At 47.5% G+C, this 14,337-nt stretch overlaps 1 protein-coding gene across 10 annotated transcripts; it reads left to right on the plus strand.

The window, feature by feature from the left end:
* The first annotated feature begins 1,554 nt into the window (after positions 1-1,554).
* On the plus strand, positions 1,555-14,075 carry LOC106695425 (zinc finger protein OZF-like). 10 transcript variants are annotated; one of them, XR_002827450.1, is made up of 4 exons: positions 1,555-1,804; positions 8,542-8,665; positions 9,613-9,911; positions 13,197-14,075. XR_002827450.1 is itself a non-coding variant. In XM_023748309.1 (4 exons), the coding sequence occupies exons 1-4, from the start codon at positions 1,802-1,804 to the stop codon at positions 13,292-13,294; spliced, it is 360 nt and encodes a 119-aa protein (XP_023604077.1). In that variant the 5' UTR covers positions 1,555-1,801; the 3' UTR covers positions 13,295-14,075. The 10 variants fall into 10 exon arrangements, 8 of the variants coding, with proteins under 8 accessions (XP_023604077.1, XP_023604071.1, XP_023604074.1 ...); XR_002827451.1 differs by lacking the exon at positions 13,197-14,075 and adding an exon at positions 11,290-11,735; XM_023748309.1 differs by having other exon boundaries at positions 9,613-9,747.
* The last annotated feature ends 262 nt before the right edge of the window (positions 14,076-14,337 follow it).

A 14,337-nucleotide genomic window follows, 5' to 3' on the forward strand; every position in this document is an offset into this window, starting at 1 on the left:
GCTGGCCAGGCACCCCAGTGGGACCCCCCATCCTGAATGGGGTATTGCCAGCCTGAAAAGAGCCCTCATCCCCTCACCCAGGCTGGCCAGGCACCCCAGTGGTCACCCACCCCTGAAGGGGGTGTGGCCAGCCTGCAAACAACCATCAGCCCATCACCAAGGCTGGCCACACCCTCATGGGGTAACGGTCCCGACTGGGAGACTTGGCCAGACTGCAAACAGCCATCAGCCCCTTACCCAGGCTGGCCACACTCCCTCCAGTGGGGACCCTCACCCTATGGGGGCGTGGCCAGCCTGAAAACCACCACAGGCCCCTCGCAAAGGCCACCCCACACCCCAAGGGAATCCCCACCCTGATCTAGGACACCCTTCAGGGCAAACCAGCAGGACCCCGCCCATGCACCAGGCCTCTATCTGTACTAATAAAAGAGTAATATGCCAATTAGACTGGGAGACCTTCCAGGAGACCTTCCGGACATTCTTCTGGACAAAGCCATGGTGGCAGGGCCGAGGTAGAGGCGGTTAGAGGCCAAGAGGGGAGGGCACTTGTGGGTGATCAGGCTGGTGGGGGGGCTGGGCCGTTAGGGGGTAAGCAGACCAGCAGGGGGCCCAGTTGGGGCAAGCAGGCCATCAGTGGGGGTCAGTTGGAGGTGATCAGGACAGCGGTGGGGGGCAGTTTGAAGTGAGCAGGCCAGCAGGGGTGCAGTTGAGGGCGAGCAGGCCAGTGGCGAGGGAAGGTGGGGGCAAGCAGGCCTGCAGGGGGGCAGTTGGGGGTCATCAGGCTGGCGTGGGGGAATTTGGGGGCAAGCAGGCTAGTGGTGGGGGCAGTTGGGGGCAAGCAGACCGGCAAGCAGAGTGGTTAGGGGCAATCAGGCAGGCAGGCAGGAAGGTGAGCGGTTAGGAGCCAGCAGTCCTGGATTGCGAGAGGGATGTCCACCTGCCGGTTTAGGCATGATCCCTGTAAACTGGCAGTAGGACATCCTTTTAGGGTCCCAAATTAGAGAGGGTGCAGGCCGGGTTAAGGAACACCCCCTCCCCCTGCACAAATTTCATGCACCGGGCCACCAACAAATATATATATAAAACACACACACACACACACACACACACACACACACAAAAGAACCATGGCCTCTTGATTCATAGCTTGAGGCTCAACCATTGAGGCACACCAGCTGGGATATATTATTTCAATTTTTTTTAAGTACATGTATTTTTTATTGTTTTTAGTATGACAGATGTCTCCCAATTAGACCCTTTGTATACATTCTTTGTTAGATCCCTTGCATTCCTCCCCACCCTCTTCACCTTGGAGATGCCTCAGTCTATTCCAGTTAGCCAGGCCTCTGGTCTCCTCTTGTCCCTCCCCAGATGTCACTTGCTCTGCCACAACACCTTTATTCTCCAAGTTATTGGCGGGGATGCTAGTAGTCGCCTGGGCGGTGGAGAAAACTACATTACCCAGGAGGAAATGCGCCGGTGTAGGCGGAGCTAAAGGGCATTTTGGTGTCTGTACATCCGGTTAGGGCGGGACTTCCGCCTTCCTCCTCGCGGTGGCCATTTTACTTTTAGGTCTTTTTTCACAGACTCCCAGGCTTCAGGGCGCTGGTCGTGAGGAGGAGGAGGCCTGGGAGGCAGCGCGCCTGCTGTGCGGGTTGTGTCTGAGGCTCCTTGAGCCCAACAGCCCGAGATGGGCGTCCCTGTGCCTCCCGGACTCCTCTCTGCGCACAGCGTCCCCGCAGCCTGACCCCATTTCACCCTCCAGCCTTGGGGACCGGCCTCTCAGGTCCCGCCGCCCAGAATGGTGAGTCCCTCGTGGGTGACACATGGCTGATGGGGGAAGAGGGTGAAAGGCTGCAGTGCCGCCTTGTAAGGACGTGATGGTGCGACTGCGCAGGGAGGACTCGGGAACCCGGGCCTGTTGTGGGTGTAAAGGCAACACAGAGAGGAGGGGAGGTTTTTCAGGAGGAGCTTTACTTTCACTCTCAGGACGCTGGGGCCATAGATGGTTGTGAAAACAGAGGGACATTTTCTGAGGCAGGATTCTAACTTTTCCTAACATTGCTCAGAGGACGGACAGACTAGAACACAGAGGAGAGCAGCTGTGGACATACTTTAAAGGTTAATGCACCTGAGCATATGTCCTGACTAGGAATCCATCAGTGACCCGCAGGGTTATAGGTTAACACTCAACCACTGATCCACACCAGCTGGGCTTTCCTAAGATTTTCAGGGATCCCACTCACCTGTAACCAGGGTAGCAACTAGCAGTGGCAGCTCATCCTGGGCTAACCCCCTGAATCTGCACTCAAGACCTCCTATTCTCTGAATGCCCAGTGAGCTAACAGCATCCTCACAATGTTTCTAGAGAGTCAAAGGAGCCACACCTAATCTCTCTGCTGTGGCTTGTTCTATCATAAGGCCTATTTTTTCTTTCCTTATCCCCAGCTTTAATTAATGTACCCTCAAAGTCTTCTGAACTCATGTTGTGAAATCTTTTCTAACATGAAGTAATGAACTCAAAAACTGCAGACCAAGCTGAGGCAGACCCACTGCAGGCTGCTTCCTGTTCCCAAACACAGTTATGCCTGGGACATCTTCTATAAAGACAGATCAAGGCATGATTTTGCTCAGAGGACTGGGAACAAAATATGATGCCCTCATTCACCTCAGTGTTGTTGAGTCAAATCAATCTTAACACTCTTCTTTTTTTTATTGATTTTTTTTTTAGAGAGAGAGGGAGAAACATCAATGATGAGAGAATCATTGATCCGCTGCCTCATGTGTGCCTCCTGCAGGGATGGAGCCCCCAACCTGGTCATGTGCCCTGTCCTGGAATCGAACCAGAGATACCTTGGTTCATGGGTCCACGCCCAACCACTAAGCCATGCCATGTGGGCAAACTATCTTTATTTTTATTGATTCTATTACAAATAGTCCCAATTTCCTCCATCCTCATCCCCCTTTGCTTACCTCTATGCTGCCCCCACCATTTCTCGGCCCTCACCACATTATTGTCTATGTCCATGGACTATGCATATATGTATATACTTTTTTTAAAAATATATTTTATTGACTTTTTTACAGAGAGGAAGGGAGAGAGATAGAGAGTTAGAAACATCGAACAGCTGCCTCCTGCACATCTCCCACTGTGGATGTGCCGGCAATCAAGGCACATGCCCTTGACCGGAATTGAAACCGGGACCTTTCAGTCTGCAGGATGACGCTCTATCCACTGAGCCAAACCGGTTTTGGCTATATGTATATACTTTTAAAAATATATATTTTTTAATATTAGAAGAAAGGAGAGGGAGAGATAAATACATCAATGATGAGAGAGAATCACGGATTTGCTGCCTTCTACATGTCCTTATCCCCACCGAACTGAGAATTGAACCTACAACCCATGTATGTTCCCAGACGAGGAATAGATCCATGACCTCATGGATCATAGGTCAGTGCTCAACCATTGAGTAACACCAGGTGGGCTATATTATTTAAAATAAAATATATTTTTTTATCATTGATAGTATTACAGATGTCTCCCATTTTTGCCTGTGCCTATATTCCTTGGGGGATCTCTCCCAGTTCTCCCCAAAACCCTCTCCCTGGGAGATCTGCCCCTCTGTTCCAGCTCACCAGGCCTCTAGTCCCATCTTGTCCTTCTCCAGGGCCACTTGTTGAACCACATTACCTTTATTCACCAATATCATTGGCTGGGATGCTAGCCCTCCCCTTGGCTTTTGGGAAAACAACATTACCCAGGAGGAGTGTGCCAACATGGGTGGAGCTAAGGGGCAATTTTAGTGTCAGTGCATTTGCTTAGGGCAGGACTTAACCTTCCTCCTCCTGGCAGGCATTTTGACCCCTTCAGTTTCTTCAAGGACTCACAGGCTTCAGCCCACTGGTCGTCAGTAGGAGGAGGCCTAGGAGGCAGCGTCCTTGCTGTGCAGTGGTGTGTCTGAGACTTTCTGTGTACCAACAGGCCAGGATTGGAGCCTCCGTGTCTCCCAGACTCCTCTCTGCTCACAGCTTTCTCTCAGCCTGACCCCATTTAACCCTCCAGCCTTGGGTACTGGCACCTCTCAGTTACTGCAGCCCAGGAAGCCACATCCAGAACAGTGAGTCTCTCCTGGGTGACACAGGGTGTGATGGGGGAAAGAGGGCCAGAGGCTACAGTGCCAACTTCTAAGGACAAGGTAATGGGGCTGAGCTGGGAAGATTAGGAAAACCCAGGCCTGTTTTCAGTGTAAAGGGAACAAACAAAGAGATGAGGTGTGGTTTTGCACAAGTTTTACTTTCATTATCAGAATGCTGGGGCCATAGAGGGTTTGAAAAAAGGAGGGACATTATCTGAGGTAGGGTTCTAACTTTTCCTAAAATTGCTCAGAGGAAGAACAGACTAGAAGACAGAGGACAGCAGCTGTGGACAGGAAGGGGAAGTCCTGTAAATGATAAGGTAACTGGTAAGAGTGTGCACTGAGGACTGAGCTGAGAGATAATAGAGGCATCTGGAGGGCACCTGGCCTCTGGGCTGGGCAAGGGTACTGAGCATCCTGGGCCCATAGTTCCTGGGAGTGATTGCCAGGCTCTCAACAGACGATTTTCTTTCCAAGAATTCCTGCAGATGCAGAATGAATTAGGTATACTGATTCGTGACGATTATTTCAGGGCTTCACACTTGTGCTTTCTGCGAGAGTAGTGTCCTGGGACTGTCAGCTGCTCTTATAGCCCATGGACCTGGGTATAACAGACACTAATCCCAGACTCCTAAGGCCACAACTAGGACTTCGTGAAGTGAACCTTCTTCCTGGAAACCAGTGTAATGAGTTGGAGGTTGTCCAGGGCAGTGGTCGCCAATGATTTTTCCTTGGACCACTGGTGGTCTATGAGGTCGGGAAGCTTTGCTGACGACTGGTTTATGGAAACTTTTAGAGCAGTGGTCCCCAACTGGTGGTACATGCACCATTGGTGCTCTGTGAGGTCCAAAAGGTTGGTGGCCGCTTCTCCAGGGCATAGGTTCCAGCACGTGAAAAGGCTTTTTGGGCGGAGTGAGCTGATTCAGGAACCAGTAGGTATCTTTATTAAATATATACAACCCAGGCATGTGACCGCACCAGTGCATGGGTCTCTACTCAATCAACTGACACACATAAGCCAGGGCTGTAGATTACTTTAATACAGTGAATTATGGTCAGGTTGGTAATGGTAGTAGTAGCTCAGAAGGGACAGTGTGAGCCTGAGAACTGGCTTTCCTGCTGGGGCCACTGTTTGTGGGAGGTGGGTGTCACAACACAGCAGAGGGAGAGAAGTTGTCACGTAGAGTTTGGGGATAGGTAATCATTTTGCAGTGGTCAAGGCCTTTAAAAGATGAGTGGACCTGAGATTACCTGGAGGCTAAAGAATTATTCAACCACTAGAGGCCCGGTGCACAAAAATTTGTGCACTTGGGGGGCGGGGGGAGGAGGACCCCCAGCGCGGCCTGTGCCCTCTCGCAGTCTGGGACCCCTCGGGAGATAACGACCTGCTGGCTTAGGCCTGCTCCCGGGTGGCAGAGGGCAGGCCCAATCCCTAGGTGCAGCCCCTGGTCAGGCTCAGAGCAGGGCCTATTGGGGAGTTGGGGCGCCGCCCCGTCATGCACAGAGAAGGGCGGATCGGGAGGTTGCGATGCCACCCTCAGTCACGCTCAGGGTAGGGCCGATTTGGGGGTTGGGGCACTGCCCCCTGTCACACTCAAGGCAGGGTCGATGGGGAGGTTGCGGTGCCACCCCCTGTCACGCAGAGAGCAGGGCCGATCAGGGGGTTGGGGCGCTGCCCCCTGTCATGCACAGAGCAGGGCCCATCAGGGGGGTTGGGGCTCCGTACCCTGTCACACACACAGCAGGGTCGATCAGGGGGTTGGGGAGCTCCCCACTGTCACGCACAGAGCAGGGCCGATCAGGGGTTTTGGAGCTCCCCCATGTCACTCACAGAGTAGGGCCGATAGGGGAGTTGGGGCACTGTCCCTTGTCACACACAGAGCAGGGCGGATCAGGGGGTTGGGGCGCTGCACCCTGTCACACTCAGGGCAGGGCCAATGGGGAGGTTATGGCTCTACCCTGTCACACACAGAGCAAGGCCCGTGGAGGGGGATTGGGGCGCCACCCTCTATCACCCACAGAGCAGGGCCGATCAGGGGGTTGGGGCGCCGCCACTGTCACACTCGAGGCAGGACCGATGGAGAGGTTATGGCTCTACACTGTCACACACAGAGCAGGGCCCGTGGGGGGTGGGGGGGGGTTGGGGTGCCTCACCCTGTCACACACAGAGCAGGGCCGATCAGGGGGTTGGTGTGCTGCACCCTGTCAAACACAGAGCCGCAGGGCAATCAAGGGATTGGGGAGCTCCCCCCTATCAGGCACAGAGCAGAGCTTATCAGGGGGTTGGGGCTCCTTCCCCTGTCACGAACAGAGCAGGGCAGATAGGGAGGTTGTGGCTCCGCCCCCTGTCACACACAGAGCCGCAGGGCGATCAGGGGGTTTGGGCGCTGGCCCCTGTCACGCTGATCCCAGTGCCTGGAGCCTCCCTGCTCCGCTGATCCCGGTGCCGGGAGGCATATTACCCTTTTACTATATAGAATAGAGGCCTGGTGCATGGGTGGGGGCTGGCTGGTTTGCCCTGAAAGGTGTCCTGGATCAGGGTGGGGGTCCCCACTGGGGTGCCTGGCCAGTCTGGGTGAGGGGCTGAGGGCTGTTTTCCCGCTGGCGAGTGACTAAAGCTTCCAACCGCTCCTTGTTTTCTTTTTTTGTTTTTTTATTCTGGGCCAGCTTTAGCTCTGAGGCCTCGCTACTGAAAACATCGATACAATGTTGCGGTCCGGCTGGCTTTCAGTCCGGCTGGTTTCTGGGGTTTTGTTTAGCTTCTTATTTGCAACATAGTACATAGTTGCTTAGAGTTGCAGCTGAGAGGCCGGCAATTTAGGCGGGGAACGTTGGAGTCCGCAGTCACTGGAGCAAGCAAGCCTCCCTGCTCGCTTCAGTGCATGGCTGCCGGCCGCCATCTTGGTTGTCAGTTAATTTGCATATACTCACTGATTAGCCAATGAAAAGGGTAGCAGTTGTACGCTAATTACTATGTTTCTCTTTTATTAGTGTAGATGATGAGTTTGAGCTGATACATATTAACTTCTCTAAACACTCACAAGGATTAACTGTGACCTTTGGTGTGGCCTGGTGGTGGGAAGTTGCAGTGAGTATTGTGGATTAGCTTAGAGCAGCGATTCTCAACCTGTGGATCATGACCCCTTTGTTGGTCGAACAACCCTTTCACAGGGGTCGTCTAACTCCATCCTGCATATCAGATATTTACATTACGATTCATAACAGTAGCAACATTACAGTTATGAAGTAGCAACAAAAATAATTTTATGGCTGGGTCACAACCTGAGGAACTGTATTTAAAGGGCCAGAAGGTTGAGAACCATTGGCTTAGAGGCTTGAGTGTTCATCTGTGAAACTCACTGAGCATGATGCAGAGGGCCATCGGGGCTGGGACTTGAGTGAAGGTTCAGTGAGACATGTTGGCAAGCATTCTCTGGTCAACACATGCTGAGTAATAACAAAGAGGCCAAGGAGAGGACTATGGGGGCGGGGGTGAGGGAATGCAGGTGTGAGCCAGTGTGGAAAAGAGTGATGTGCACTTGAAAAGGGAATGTGAATTGATGGCCACAGGACCTTGGTACTGACATAAGAGTGAGTGAGGGGAGAGTCCATTTCTGGTGTTGTCTGGATGATCCAATAAGGTGAATTTTAGGGTAATTGCCTGTCAAGTGGGATGTTTTGGAGCTCCACTTGAGTTACGAGCTTAGGTGCCATTTCACTAACCACCTGCCTTTTGTTGTTGGGGATGACACCCTAGTTAATACAACCCAGTCTTCAAAATCTCCACTGGCATGGGTAAGGGGTAAGAGATTATGAAGATGGTGAACTATAATTTTGGGAAAAAAGGTGATAGGAAACAATGTTTCCTTGCCACAGCAAATTTGCCTTACCTTGCAGTTGTGCTTCTGGGAATGAAGCTGTGTGAGAGAAGTGTTGTTTCAAAGAACTCTGTGCAACAGGTAGTGCAAAGTTATGGCCTCAGCACCTTGTGATTGGGTTTAAGAGGGTGAAGTGTGATGCCATGTTTTTGGTGTCTTTGAGAAACAATCTGGGGGTATTGCCTGACAAGACCAGTGTCAAATCACTCACACTATCTTTATCGCCAGCATCTCTCTTTAACATGTGGTTTCGACACTCAATCTGTTGATAAAAGTCAGTGAGGTGTATACGGGAGGTCCAGAGCTCAGGTATCTTTTATCTGCTCAAATGCCTTTATTATAGTGGGAAGACAAAATGTCAGTAGGAATATAAGAAGACAGTGGCTTTCATGGGATGAAGGCCTGGTATTTTCTCCGATGTGTAGAGTGTTCAGAGCAGATGGATGTGGCGGGTGGGCAGTATGACAGACTTAGAATCTTAGAAGTGAAGCTGATCTTGGGCTGTACTGTCCCTATTATGACAGGATATGAACTTTGAGGACGTTGCCATTGTCTTCTCTCAGGAGGAGTGGGAGCTCCTTGATGAGGCTCAGGGACTTCTCTACTGTGATGTGATGCTGGAAGTTTTTGCACTTGTGTCATCTGTAGGTAAGATTTCCACTTACTCCCAGTGTCATGAGGTGATGACCTCTGTTCCTTTATTCCTCAGGCATAGCTTTCTCTCTCCTGCAGCGACAAAATGGCCTCTGCTAATTTTCCCCACTGTCTTGTCAAATGTGCTGTGGCTGCCAGGAATGAGCTGGGTGGAGAGTCCTGAGTAAAGGACTCCACAAACATCCCTAACACCTGTTACATCAAAAAGTATAGGAAACAGAAAGTCAGGAATCTTCTAGTGAGTTTAATCGGTCCCAGCTTGCACTCACTCTTCATGGGAGGCTGACAGTGTCCATACGCATGGCTTCAACTTCTGCCTGCTTTCTCTACATAAAGGTCCGTTATGCCATGTTATGGTCTTTACTTACATGAACCATGGCCTGTTCTTGTGAGACATTCAGTCAGTTGTTTGTTATATTCTCTTCCCTGAATATGATAGCAAGCTGTGTTGCTCTGGCCCAGTGCTGACCACTCACCTCTTCATCACCTGTTCCTTTGCACTGGTGCCTCTGCAGTATTTTGCAACATTGACTTGCACATGTGTTATGAGGTGCACATACGTGCTAATTAGTCCTTGAAACCAGCTAATCCTTTATTGAATTTTACGTGGAGTAAGACCTAACCAATCTCTTTACAGCTCATCCCCGTCCCCAGCCGACAAGCCGTGCTGAATGCTGTTAGTTGAAGTATTAGCTGGAGACCCATATTCTCACCCATGTGGTGCTTGCCATGTTTGTGTCTTATTTCTGCTGAGGCCTCCCTATTTTGTGATCTTCATTAGCCCAGGAAGTTACAAGAGCCTCTTATTAACACTTCCTGCAAAGCTCTTATTTTCTGACAATTGCATGGAACCAACATGTGATGTGTAATACACTTTTGTAATGGGACTTCCCCTGTCACCACTGTCAACATTCATTTCCTCACCATTTCTCACTTTTCAGGTTGTTGGCATAAAATCTACGGTGATGAGGCCTGTTCTGATCAGAGTGTAGGAGAGTCACAGGTCAGAGCTTCTAAGACAGCTCCAGCCACCCAGAAGATCCCTCTGTGTAAATGGTGTTTCTCTGTGTTAAAAGGTATTTTGGACCTGACTGGGTTACATGCAGCAGACTTTGAGCAGAAAGCCTTTTGTAGTGACACATGTGTTGGACACTCCTGTTCCTGTGCAAACCCTCACCAGCAACAGAGGAATGAATGTGGTCAGGGGCCCTGGAAACAAGCTATGGAGAAGGCCTCCTTTGTGAGTAGGTCCAACTTCTTATCGTTGGTGCCTTCCACCAGCAGGGAGGTTGGGGAAGACTTGCAGTACAACTCAGAGCTTCTCCGGCACCAGGCCACTCTCAACACTGAGGACCTACACTGTGACAGTGAGGTTTCACAGCAATTTCTTGATGGAAATAGTCTTCACCAGTGGGGTGAATGTAAAAACGCTGCCAGCCACAACCTGAAAGTTGTTCAACATCAGGGTGTGTGTTCTGGAGAACTGGTTTATGAGTGTAACAAATGTAGGAAAGTGTTTAGACAACACTTAAACGTCATTCAAAATAAAGTCCACACTGGAGAAAAGCAGTATGAGTATAGTGAATGCAGGAAGTTCTTCAGAGAAAGAGCTGCACTCATTAAACACCTGAGAGTTCACACTGGAGAGAAGCCATATGAGTATAGACATTGTGAAAAATCCTTCAGCAATAAGTCTGCCCTCAAACTACACAACAGAGTTCACACAGAAGAAAAGCCATATAAATGCAGAGAATGTGGGATATCTTTTCATCAATGGACTCACCTCAATCTACATCTTAGAATTCACACTGGAGAGAACATGTATGAGTGTCCTGAACGTGGGAAAACTTTTACTTTAAAATCTCGTTTTATTAAACATCTGGGAGTTCACACTGGAGAGAAGCCATATAAGTGTACTGAATGTGGGAAGTCTTTTAGCCGAAAATATCACCTTATTAGACACCTACGAGTTCACAGTGGCGACAAGCCATATGAATGCTCTGATTGTGGAAAGTCCTTCAATGGTAACTCCACCCTCAAACAACACCAGAGAGTTCACACTGGAGAAAAGCCCTATAAGTGTACAGAATGTGGGGTGTCATTTCGAAAAAGGGCTCACCTCATTGTACACCAGAGAGTTCACACTGGAGAAAAACCATATGAGTGTAGACAATGTGGGGTGTCCTTTTGTCGAAGGGCTAACCTCACTGTACACCTCAGAGTTCACACTGGAGAGAAGCCATATGGATGTACTGAATGTGGGAAGTCTTTTAGCCATAAATCCAACCTTACAAGGCACCTGAGAGTTCACAGTGGCGACAAGCCATATGAGTGCTGTGAGTGTGGGAAGTCCTTCAGTGATAAGTCTATCCTCAAACAACACCAGGGTGTTCACACTGGAGAAAAGCTGTATAAATGTAGGGAATGTGGGATGTCCTTCCCTTGAAGGGCTCAGCTCACTAGACAGCACAGAGTTCACACTGGAGAGAAGTATTAAATGTGCAGGGAATTTTTTTTTCTCACTTAGTATAACAACACTGAAGGCAAGTTTTGAGACCTATTTTTCTGAATTTAAACCCCTTTTAATGGAACATGCACTCTGATATATTTCTCATCAGTTTCAAGTACAAGTGAGGCTTCAAGGAGCTGCACTATACTTGCTAACATGCCCAGACCTACTACCTGATTGATGTCACAGCGAGCATCTGTGGCTGAAGATATTTCACCTCTACCACCTGGCTCACCTGAAGAGTGTGCATCAGTCCCAGCCTCTGTGTGCTCAGGGGAAATGTATTCTGTGTTTTCACTTGTGCTTGAGAACATTATGATTACTTCAAGCTCTTGACAGGATCTTCCTTCCTTTCTGACTAGGGAATGCATTTGCCTCAGAGTTTGTCCAGACCACCCATCCTCAGCTAAGCAGTGCTACCACTTTCAGGGACATTGTGGGTCTCACATTATGGTTTTATGAATTGTTTTACTTTATAATTCACAAACCTGCAAATTGCTTACTGTCCTCTGTTCTGGTTTATGATCTTTAGTAAAGATGTTTTTTCTTTCGTAACTTTATTTTTTTAATTTCACTGTATGGATGATTTGATACAAAAGTTCTGATCTATTACCATGGCAAGATGAACAAATATGGTGGGCTCCCAAACTTTCTGTGCTTTGGAAAGCTATAATAATGTCAGAAAAGTCACTCTTTGTCCAAAAATGGCTTATTTTATACCACTGACCAAGGCAATGAAAGAAAGTTTGCATAACTTTGTGGTTCCAATTTGCAGCCTGGTGCCTCTAATGTTGGTGAGGTCAGTGTTCCACAAATGGAAGAGTCGTTTTTTGTGCTTCTGTCATTGTTCTCACATTATCCTCTGATGAGTTGTTTTATGTCCTAATTCACCACCCTACAAACTGCTTGCTGTCCTCTGTTCTGGCTTATGATCTTTTAGTAAAGGTGTTTTTTTATTTTGTACCTTTAATTTTGTGGGTTATATTCACTGCCTGGGATGATTTGAAAGGATAGTTGTGATCTGTCAGCATGGAGAGGGGAACAATATGGTGGGGTCCCAAACTCTATGCACATTGGAAGGCACATAATAATGGCAAAAATCCCTCTTTGGCCAATATTGCTTTATTTTCTATTGCTGAGCAAGGCCTTTAAGGAAAATCTGCATGACTTTTGGTTCTAATTTTGTAGCCTGGTGCCGTATTATTGGTGAGGTCAGTGATCACCCAGAAGAAGAGTCCTTTGTTGTGCTTCTGTGAACAATATTGATTATATTCTCTGTTCATACTATGTCTTACATACTGCAAAGGAGCCCTGAGCCATGTGGTGTGAAATATCACAGGCTGGTTTCATTTGTTGTAACACTGTAAAGTGCAACTAATATTGGGATAAACACTGTTTTCATAGTGAGTGGAGGAGACATCAGTATATAGGATGAAAATTGCCTCTTCTGAACATTATTCACAAATGACCCAGTCCTGTAGCTTCTTTGTTCTTTTTGTAGCTGAAGTGATTGGTTGCGAAAAGAATCTCATGTTTTTGGGGATTCCCTGGGCCCCTCTATGGTGTTCACCTCGAGGCTATCACAACAGGCAAAAACTCAAAGCTAAAGGAAGGATAATCGTATAATTAGTCCCAGGTTGTGTGTTTTGTGACAATTCAGCATTCCTGATCATTCTGATGGCAATAGCCTTCCCTTCTGGACAGTATTTTCTGCCACAGAGGCAACTATGATTCTCTCAAGAAATGAGGAGAGAGATGGTTGTGTCTATATAGAGTTGCCATCTTAATTTTCTAACAACAAAGGGATAGCTATGTTTTTATTTGGAACCACAATTAAGGCTTTACTTACTAGGTGTACTGGGTAATAATGGTGGATTTTGTAATCAAAGAAACCATGATAATTTCAAGAGAAATATCAAAAATGCTTTATTCAAAGTAATGTTCATCACTAGCTGCACACTTCATCTTTCAGGTAATTTGTGGATACTGTCCCAATAGAACTTTTTCTGTTTTTAGGCAAACTATTCAGAGACCCAATTTTCCATTTCTTCGTACGTGTTGAAGTGCTGCTCAAAAAGTGCGTGTGCCAGCGAGCGGAACAAGTGGTCATCTGAAGGAGCAAGGTGTGGTGTATATGGTGGTTGGGTTAATACTTTCCAGGCAAGATCTTTTAATGTGTCTTTAACTGGTTTTAAAGTGTGTGGTGATTCATTATCATAAAGCAAAATTACATTGTCGTGTTTTCTGGCACAGTCTGATCATTTTGTAATCAAAGCGTGGTTCATATTGATTATTTGTTGTTGGTAGCAATCAGTATTAACGGTTTCACCTGGTTTTAGAAGCTTATAATATATCCCATCTTCCTGATCCCACCAATTCTTTCCAAAGTGATTTAGCCTTGCAGTCGATGTTGATGGTTGACTTAGATCAACCCATGATTTTGTGCATTTGGGATGCTCAAAATGAATCCACTGTTCATCGCCAGTCACAATTCGATGCCAAAAAATACTTTCTTTTGTGCTGTTGAAGCAACATTTTACTGATGACTTTTCGGGTTTCCATTTTTCTTTCTTTCAGTTAATGTGGCACACATTTTCCTTCCCTTAAAATCTTTCCCATTGGTTGTAAACAATCAGAAATTGTTTGCTGAGCAACGTTTAATCTTTCTGCAAGTTGTTTGTGTTTGACACGCATCTTCATCCAATAATGCTTGTCATTTTTGGTCTTCAAACTTTTTCGGTTGACCTGGACGTTCTTTGTCTTTCACATTGAAATCATCACCTTTAAAGTGTTTGCACCAGCATTCACAAATATCTTGACATGGAGCATGTTCACCATAACTTCCTGAAGTATACAATAACTTTTTCTTCAAAATAAAGTAATGAATTAAAACTTTCCGAAAATGCCCTTTTTTTTTGCACAAAATTCGACATTTTTAAGTGTAAAAATATCTATGATGTTATCACCTTCAACAGATTTGACATGAAATTTTGAAGTTTGTTGTCAATACAACAAAATGGCATGCATATATATCAACATATATGCAACTCCATCTATTGAAAAAAAAATTGCATTATGAACTGGTACACCTAGTATGTATATGTATAATGGCCATGCAACCAAAAGCACTTTTCTAATGTGTACTATTTAGTGAGGC

Source organism: Myotis lucifugus, unplaced genomic scaffold, assembly GCF_000147115.1.
Source record: "Myotis lucifugus unplaced genomic scaffold, Myoluc2.0 scaffold_1260, whole genome shotgun sequence".
Taxonomy (NCBI): domain Eukaryota; kingdom Metazoa; phylum Chordata; class Mammalia; order Chiroptera; family Vespertilionidae; genus Myotis; species Myotis lucifugus.